General features: G+C 43.2%; 1 protein-coding gene across 2 annotated transcripts in view; it reads left to right on the top strand.

The window, feature by feature from the left end:
- Window positions 1-8,572, top strand: part of ADRA1A (adrenoceptor alpha 1A) — an 82,513-nt gene extending 73,941 nt beyond the window's left edge. The window contains exons 2-3 of one of the 2 annotated variants that reach the window (XM_065878427.1): window positions 6,937-7,322; window positions 8,493-8,572. In XM_065878427.1, coding sequence (XP_065734499.1) covers window positions 6,937-7,322; window positions 8,493-8,558 — 452 coding nt within the window. In that variant the 3' untranslated portion in view covers window positions 8,559-8,572. Of the gene's footprint in view, window positions 1-6,936; window positions 8,423-8,492 lie in introns of those variants that run through there. The other variant, XM_065878426.1, reaches the window with a different exon arrangement.
- The last annotated feature ends 1,128 nt before the right edge of the window (window positions 8,573-9,700 follow it).

Here is a 9,700-nt window from a genome sequence, read left to right on the forward strand (position 1 = left end):
TAATGAAAAAAGGCAAAGTTTGGAAAATAAGTTGGTTTATGAAAGGAGATTGCTTTTGAGGAAACAACCTACAAAAGAACCCGTGACTTAATTACTATCGTTTTCCTGAATCAAAATATATTTTGTTAAGTAAAGGAGAAAAAAATCTTGCAATCTGTTGAAATCGTCTGAATTGTGTACTCATTTCAAAAGGAAACAGGCAACACAAAGAGCTCTTCTAGGGAAATGTACCTGGTGAGTGGAGTACACCTGGGTCAGTCATTCTCTCCCGAGTCATCGTGGGTTTGGAGGCCTCACATGCATGTTCTGGGAGACACAGTCCTCTTTGCTAAGAGGAGAAATATTGTTTGGGGCTTCGGTAACTGGAGAGAGGAACTCTTTGAGGAGCTTTACTTCCAGCAGCTTGGACTCCTCCAGGATAAAATCCCTGATTCTGCAGAATTACACTTGACCAGCCAGAAAGATCCCATAAAGAATGTCTCCCACTTGCAGAAGTATGAGGTATGAGAAAATGTCTCCCCAACCAACCTTTTGCCCCACCATGGTTGGAAGAAGCAGTGGTTTTTGACAACAGTAACCATAGGCTGATATACCTTAGTCCCCAGAAAAAGAGAAAAGAGGCAGTGCTCCCATCCTCCACTGGGTCCCCACAGTGCTCCAGATTTGTTCTGTTCAATGCTATATACCCAGCAAACAGTGTGCCTCTCTTCCCCTGCTCACTACACCCTCCCCACACCATCCTTCCTCACCTTGATGACTATTCAAGTTTCCCTCCAGAAAGTTCAGAAAAGACCCAACATATTAACTCTCTCCAGGGAGCAATCAGATGACTGCCCTCAGGCACAAGGTGAGAGCTGTGCTATTTCAAGTCCCAGTTAACTAGGAGAAGGAAAGAGCAGGTCCTTCTAAAGAGGTGTAAACTGGCATCCTCTTACCATGTTCGTAAGCTGGATGCTCTTATCAGGACATATGGGCTAAGTGACGTGCCCCAGCCAGAGGTTCAGCTTTTGCTCAGTAGCTGGGAGGCAGGCTCAGCCATCTTTTGCGTCTCCAAGACCACTGTATGCAGCTGACAAAAGCTAAATTCCTGTTCTCAGGAAAATCTCTGTTCATACACAGACTGTGTTTCATTTCATGGGAAGTCTATCCATGAATCTTGGGTTGAGAGCCTAGGGTTCTAGTCTGCAGTTAATCCGGTCAGCATTCTTAGGGATTTCTGACCACCATTCCAGGTAGCTAACCTAAATATTCTTGTCTGGCTGAAACTTGCCCAAGGGTGGCCCCTGGATAAACCTCAGGAGGGCTCAGGCAAGTCACTGTGACACAGGAAAACCAGCAGCGAAACATGGAGGCGTCTGGTAGACTCCAGGATGACAATAAACTTGGGTCTGTCTGTGCTCATACTCTGATTCCAACAGCTTTTCTCTGGAATTACATCAATGGGACAGAACTTTTTTCCTGGCCAGAAGATGCCAACTGATCTGGCCTGAATATTGCTTGGCACTGGAGCTCCTTGGCCTGGGGAACTGGCCATCTATTTGTGTAACAGCTTGTGTGTCTCCCCTGTTCATTAGAGGTATACCGGCCACATTGGACTGGTACCAGACGTGTGGAGAGACTACTGGTTGGACAAAGAGAAACGATTAAGGGTTATTGTCTCCTATGGTCACATAGCATTAGCTTCTGCTTTGGAGTCCATATTTTTTTTTAAATTGCAGTCATTCAAACTCCAGTCTTCAGAATGTGATACCCTTCAGATAAGCCCTTCCAAGATCATCACCCACTGCTTTTTTCCCCCAGTGTTTGAACAGTACAACTTTTTAAAATGATGTAGTTATTGATGATACTACTCTCCTCCCCCTTCTTTCTCATCATCTCTGCAGAACCTGTTGTCATCCTGTGACAACAGCTAGACATATTGCCATTAACACTTCCCAGCCATTCTGGGATTGCCACGTGGTGCACAAGGCCAGGAGCAGAAATGGGGGAAGCAGAGCAGAGTCTGGGTCTCATTCTGACTGGACCACAGATGAGCAGATGATTTTGTGGGAACCACTCTCCCTTCCCACCTGTACTACCTTCATCTGCACAGGACAGGTTGACAGTGCCTGCTAGGTTTCTGCCACTCTTCACACCCTAGCATTCTGTGACTCCAGCTAATTAGGGTTTGTCATAACCCAATGTCTCTCACGGTTGTCATTAAGATGTCAAGTTTTCAGGTAGGTGAAACGAAGCTTAGAAGCTGGGAGGTTAGAACCCAGAAGACTGACTCTGCTTCTATACCGAGTCCCCTGATTCTGCAAGAGCTGAACTGAAGAGGAACCTTCTATTACCAGTGCTGGGTTGGAATTTGAGAACTCTATTTTTATCCTCACTGTGTCTTAGAGTGAACTGGAACACTGGTGGAGAAAACTCACTTAGGAGACCAGCATTGGCCGGAAAATGGTTTTCTTTGTATTGGGGGCGTTGAGAGCAAATTTTGCTGTAACTTTGTAGCTAAAACGTGACTCTAGTGGCACAGCCTTCACTAAGATGGTCCCCAGTGTCCACCGTCATAAGCCTACAGATAAGCCCCAGATCAGAAACAAAAAGTCAAATGCTTCCAATGGAGGGGACATCAAGTGATGAGACTTAAGTGGCATCCCTCAAACACATCAGTTTCAATTTCTCATTGGAATCTAGGGACCCTGACAACGGAAGCCAAGATTTTGACTCTCCAAGGGTGAAGATGTTGATGGTGTTCATGGATACATTCATGCTCTGCCCATCTCAGTCTGGCCAAGTTTTCGTTGATCAGGGAGTTTGGAGGGTCCTGAAAAGAAGAGTCAGAAATTCTGCAGCAGGATCAAATTGTGGAGGAAAACTCAGTGAAGGGAAGAGTCCCCAGGGCCTTGGGGATTTTCCAAAGCTCAAGAATTAAATGAGGCAAATTTCATATGCAAAGGATGACCGGGCCTGCAGGGCGAGGGGTTCCCGGGAATTAAGCCAGAAGCTATTTGCTCCTCTTGAAGCAGAGTCTGGACAGAAGTTGTTGAAGAGCACAACATACCTACGGTGACAAGAACAATAGGAGACCTTACGCTTCTGTGGATAATTCAAAAGTCTGGCTCTTCCTGTGAAGCATGGGGAGGAAAACTAGAGTGTTAGACACCAGGTGATGCAGCATGGAAAAATAAAATAGTGTAATAACAGCCCAGAGAAAAGCAGAGGTTTGAGCAGAAACTGGGCTGAAGAAAAAAGAAAGAGACAACAGAAGGAAGGCAGGGGCAGGAAGAGAAATAAGAGCTATGACCCAGGCAGAGCAGAAACCAGGCCACACTGTGAAGCAGGGTCATGGGGAGGACCATTCATTCATTCGGTAGCTCATTCAAGGAATCGGCTATTCATTCAGCAAAAATTAGAAGGATGCCTTTGAGATGCCAGCAGTGTGCTAGGTCCTGGAGCTCCATGAGCAGGCAAAACTGACATGGTACCAGCTCAGAGGGAGTTTACAACCTAGTGACTGGGTCTTAGGTGCCCATCCTTAAGCAAGGCAGGTTCAACCCTGGCACTCCATGCCATGACGGGTGGACGACAGAGAGAAGCATGGTCCAGCTGCTTTCCAAGTCTAAAAAACACCATCGTCATCAAGAAGAGAGGGATCTGAGAAGAAAGTGAGGTTGGGAATAGAAATTGTGAGGAGTTCAGAGAAGATGGTGCCTGAGTGGAAAGATTTGAGCAGGGAAGTGGATACCGAGATGAGCACACCCTGATCGAGACCAGGAAGCAACAACTCTTTTCCAAGCCCGATCCCAGCTCAATCTTCTCTTCCTAGGAGAGGAAAAATGAAGGGAAGGAAGCTATCTAAAGATGTGAATAATATAAATAAGGATGGAAACAGCCTTGTGCTGTCTTTTCTTAACTTTTGGAAAGCCTCTGAAAGAAGCACAGTTATGAGTCTCTCTCTTAACCCCAGCTGGGAGCTGCCAAGAGAGAATCACCCCCAAGGGAGGATAGACACAGTGGGCAGGAGAAATAGGTCCCATGATCCGCCCCTGTGGGCTCATCAGACTGGGAGTGTGCAGATCATGCTAGGTTTAAACACATCTAGGTGCTGTCACACACCTGGTGGGATAAACCAAGTGGTTTCGTTTATGGGAAAGCCTCTGGCCAGAAGACGCTCCCATTCACTATCTGAAAAGGCAAAAATCTAGAGATTTGCTTGGATTAGCAACACAGTATTACTGCAGGGTTAAAGCTGGACTATCTGACTTTCAAATCTTAGTGTAAATTCATTTTAACCATCTCCTTCTCACCCTCTACCTCAGCTGCAGTGAGGAAATGGGTGTTTTGAGCAGGGCACATGAGGGAAAGGACCAGTATTTACCTCCGAAGCTGTGGACAACAACAGGAAGGCCAGAGTGACTTGGCGCTGCGTCGGCCAGACCTGGCATTAAGGGGGCCTCGAAGGAGAGAAGAGAAATGGGAGGAAAGGGACTAAAAGGAAATGTTGAGATGTCTGAATGCAGAACGGGGCTCTGTGAGCACAGAGTGTCCCTGAAGGAATTATGGGAAATTCCAAGGATCCCAAATCACCTCACTAGCATTCACATTCAGAATTCATGTGTTTTTTTTTTCTTTTAACTTAAACTCTTCAAATAATGGAAATACATTTCCCTCTCTAGCTGATTTACAGAATAGCGAAATTCCAAGACAAGGTAACTTGGGGCATGCCCTGCTCATATATTCTCGTTAAGCCTGAGCCAAGGTCTGCCTTGTGAAGTAGGTTCCCTTAATCCTGTCACTGTTACTATCAGGAAGATATATTGGACAACATATAGGCATCAGAATTAAGATGAATTTTTTCTGGAACTGACTACATTCACACAAAACCACCATTCATGTTGGTATTGGCTGCTTTCTTCACCTCTCTGCTTAAGTTTGAAAAACCATCCTTCCAATTTAACACCCCCAACTGTACACCTCATCATTCTCTACACACCAACCTCATTCCCTAGAGATGTATTATTCTAATATATTTTGAGACTCGATAAAGGAACAAAGGCCCCAAAGTCAGACTTCCCAATTACAAATCCCAGCCCTCCCAGTAACCATCTGCTGAGTGACTTTTGTTGAATTATTCAATCTCATTAAACCAGTTTCTTCATTTGTAAAATGGGGATGTCGATACGAATCATATAACTTTAAAAAAATTTTTTATTGGAGTCTAGTTGATTTACAATGTTGTTCGTTTCTGCTGTACAGCAAAGTGCATCCGTTATACATATACATATATCCACTCTTTTTTTTAAGATTCTTTTCCCATATAGGTCATTACAGAGTATTGAGTAGAGTTCCCTGTGCTCTACAGTAGGAATCATGTAACTCTTGATGTTACTAATGATGATTAAGTTGTATGTAAAGTATTTAGCCTGTTCCAAATCAGACATTCCGTATGAGTAACTTATAATTATAGGAAAATGTTAAAAGTAAAGAATCATACTTTCTCACTTAACATCATCATCTGCGTGTGTGGTTGTGTGTGTGTGTGTTTTAATTTCTTTGAGACACACTGAATTTATCAGGGAGTGTGTTTCAGAGAGAAAAAAAAATGCTCTCATTAATCACTGTACCATTTTGCCTTCTCTGGCTCTGCAATATTTAACTTTACTCTTTGTTTATATTTATGAGATTCTCTGAAAAATTTCAGGGCATTGCTTGCCAGAGTAGATTTTTAAGTCTACCCATCAGTTTTTCATGACTCTGATGGGTCTCTAGAGCAGAGAGAAAAAGAAAGACATAAAATCAAGACCTTTATTCAGCTGAGGCAAAAGAAAAAAGTTGTGCAGAGAATACAGAACACTGGGTTTGGAGTTCTATATCTCTTTATCCATCACTATGTTAGTACTGTAGCTATTAAGTTTGTGACAGCCACTTTAATCATCATTTTTTTAACTTGGAAATTGAATAAAATAACCTCTAAGACAGTTCCTGCTTTAGGGTTCCATGCTTTTGCCATTCTGCTTCCAAGAGCTATGAGATAGTGACCACATAAGATGTAAAGACGCCTGAAACTTGATCCCTGCCGCGTAAATTAGCGGATTTCACCTAAATCACCTAAAATAGGTGAAGAGGACAGGAAAGAGCATTTTAGACATCTGGACCCAACTTAAGAGAACAAAAAAAATGAGCAATGATCTGGGGGAAAGTTTGTAGTGAGTCTGCTTAGAGTGGAAGTATTAATGTTAGGAATCTAGAGTAGGTTTAGCACTGCGGAGGACCCTGCATGTCAAGCTATGGACAAGCATTTTGTTGCTACTGGAGCATTTTGAGCAGACAAGTATACTGTAATGTCAAAAGGCATCATCAAAGGAAAATTGTCAAAAGGCATCATCAAAGGAAAATAATCAAAAATCACTGGCCAAAGTTGGCCAAGTCAATATTTTATAAATTTGGGATTCTCATGAAAATATCCAACTCCAATATTCAGGAGAGAAAGATTTCATAATTATTTAGGCTGTGCCTGTATAATACTGCATCAAAGAACAAAGGGAACATTCAGGTGACCCTATTTTATTATGAATTTTTGAATGGATTTCAACTTATTTTTAAATTCAGGAAAAACAATTTGCATACGTAGACTCAGCCTAAATTTCACGTTTTCATTTTTTAAAGCTTTATAGCGGACACCAAGTAATGTTTTATCACTAAGAACCAGCACAGCCCTAACCCTTTGGGTCTTTTCCCTTAAATAAAATTGCACATGGCCTTTGAGGATATTACCAAGGGGTTCCTAGGGGACAGTCAGTCAAACGTGAAAACTCAAATGCATTGGGAATCATTTGAAACTTTTTAAAGCTATAATAAGGTGTTTGTTTGTTGGTTTGCTTTACTTTCCTAGCCAATTGGCCCGTTGGCTTGCAAATAACATGTATGAATCTGTGTGTTTTCTTCCAGGGTCTTTCTTTCCTGATTTCAGGCCCTCAGAAACAGTTTTTAAAATAGCATTTTGGCTCGGATACCTAAACAGCTGCATCAACCCCATTATATACCCATGCTCCAGTCAAGAGTTTAAAAAGGCCTTTCAGAATGTCTTGAGAATCCAGTGTCTGCACCGAAAGCAGTCTTCCAAACATGCCCTGGGCTATACTCTGCACCCACCCAGCCACGCCCTGGAGGGGCAGCACAAGGACCTGGTGCGCATTCCAGTGGGATCCGGAGAGACCTTCTATAAGATCTCCAAGACGGATGGGGTCTGTGAATGGAAATTTTTCTCTTCCCTGCCGCGTGGATCTGCCAGGATTACAGTGCCCAAAGACAAATCAGCCTGCACCACTGCCCGGGTGAGAAGTAAAAGCTTTTTGCAGGTCTGCTGCTGCATGGGGCTCTCGACACCCAGCCATGGAGAGAATCATCAAATTCCAACCATTAAGATCCATACCATCTCCCTCAGTGAAAATGGGGAGGAAGTCTAGAGGACAGGAAGGATCAGGACAGGGGCATGATCTTAGGCACCGACTCCACTTCCTACTGGGAAGGCCAGTTCACATTTTGTGGGTGATGAGACAGGACCATTAAACCAGGGACCATCTGGAAATGGGCTGGGGAGGAGACCCGACTCTTGGGCAGTGGGTAGGGCTTAGGGAAGAGGGAGGGTGTCACACAACCATCCCGTTCACAATGATGATCAACAGCATCTCCTTGAGGCTGATGCTCTCCGGGTCATCCTCTGAGCCCGCTTTCCATGTCTGGCCCTTTCAACGAAAAACACCATGGGAAACAGAATTTCATACACAATCCAAAAGACTATAAATATAGGATTATGATTTCATCATGAATATTTTGAGCATGCACTCTAAGTTTGGAGCTATTTCTTGATGGAGTGAGGGGATTTTATTTCCAGGCTAAACTTACTGAGAACCACTTTGGGTTTTTACGGGGAGAGGGCCTGGAGAGGAAGAGACTTAAGATGGTGGCCGGTATCCAGACGCGTTATTTTTAGAGCAAGTTTTAAACTCTACCATTTCTGACACATCCAGTTTCTCGGCTTGGGTGAAACTTGACAGTGAGAGTTACCTTTGGCTATAATGTGACTGCTTCTGATTCCCTAAGGATGAGAGTGAGGGGCACTCATTATGTCTCTGATATAATGGAGGCACATCATCTGCACTTGGGTCTAGAAAGAGTCAGGGAAAGATGGCTTTTCCTAATGGAACACAGTAAAGATGAGGGTCAATTTTTCAACTTAACTTCTACGGACAGAACTCCATTAAGTGGCTCAAAGATCGGGTGGAAGAAGGCTTCTTGTGTAACATATTTAAAGATCAAGAGGTTGGGTTGGGGTATGCTAATTTCATGCTAAGATAGAGGCTGCAAAATTACCCCACAGCCTTTTCAACATGGCCTAGAAAGGCTTTTCTTGGCAAATCACTTACCTTCTCCAGAACTCCATTATGAAAAACCAGAGCTTATAATACTTTGAAGGGCATATCACGACTCCCATTTTTCCTCAGCTGCTTCACTACTGCATAATGAGTGAAGTCCACAGTCCCCGGGGCACATGGGACATGTTGGGATGAGTCTGATGATCCAGAACTTTGAAAGATACACACGCTTAGCTTGGGAGGATGCTTTCTGGTCACCAAAAACCCATCAGAAACAGAAGTTTGCAAACGGTTTTGGACAGAAGCCTATTTATTCTGATAAAAGATCCAATCGTCCGTTTATTTAATCTATCCCTACTTTTTACAAGAACTTGGGGAACACACTGTTTTTTGCTTTATGTATACCAAATTTCGGTCAACCTTAATAATTCCGTATATTACAAAGATACAGATGGTGACTATATGTAAAAATTAAAATCTTTTCGCATTCCACAATAAGAATTTAAAAGATTTATGTTTTTGAAATAATTCTTGACTAGAATCACTGGTCTTAAACTCCTGACCATTTCTGTGGCCTTTTTCCCCTATTGCGGGTAATTCCCTCTAAGAATTTCAAGGCAGATTGTAGCCATTATTTAACCTTCACAGCAAAGGTAGTGTCCCCATCATCCTTTCCTTCTTTTCTTGCAGCAAAATGATAATTTCCTGAAATCTTTCTAAAAGGCTAATTTCTCTGCATAGTGCCCTGGAAGGTATGCTCGTGTGTGGATTTGAGTTTGGTTGTTGGTCGTGTTTTGACCTAGAATGTTACTGCTTTCTCAGCCCTTTCTGGAAAGTGTCTCGTGGTTGACCAGATAGACACTGTGCCTTGTGCTCGTAACTTGGATTCTGGCAGTAGATGTTGGCTGGATTTTTAGACTCTTCTGGTCTGTTTGCATGTCTCCTGACAGCTCTTCCAGATGTAGGTGTCCTATTATGCCAAGGGAAGGACTTGACTATGCAAGCCTCACTTCAGTTTCATTGTTGAGAAGAACTTCTTTTAGGATCTAAATTTTTAAATCTTACCAGGCTCCCCCTTACAGGACGTGTGTCCCCATGAAGAGAAGGGTAATAGCTTTTCTTCAGCAGAACATGGCTCCATATTTGAGATGTTCTTTAAACATCTCTACAGACAAATTTAAATTTTAGATACTAGAAAGCTTAGGATCGCCTGAAAGCTAGCTTTAATGCCACTTCTAATCAAAATAAACAACTCGAGGTCTTCCCTGGTGGCGCAGTGGTTGAGAGTCCACCTGCCGATGCAGGGGACGCGGGTTCGTGCCCCGGTCTGGGAAGAT

This window comes from Phocoena phocoena, chromosome 6 (assembly GCF_963924675.1).
Source record: "Phocoena phocoena chromosome 6, mPhoPho1.1, whole genome shotgun sequence".
In the NCBI taxonomy this organism is placed as follows: Eukaryota; Metazoa; Chordata; class Mammalia; order Artiodactyla; family Phocoenidae; genus Phocoena; species Phocoena phocoena.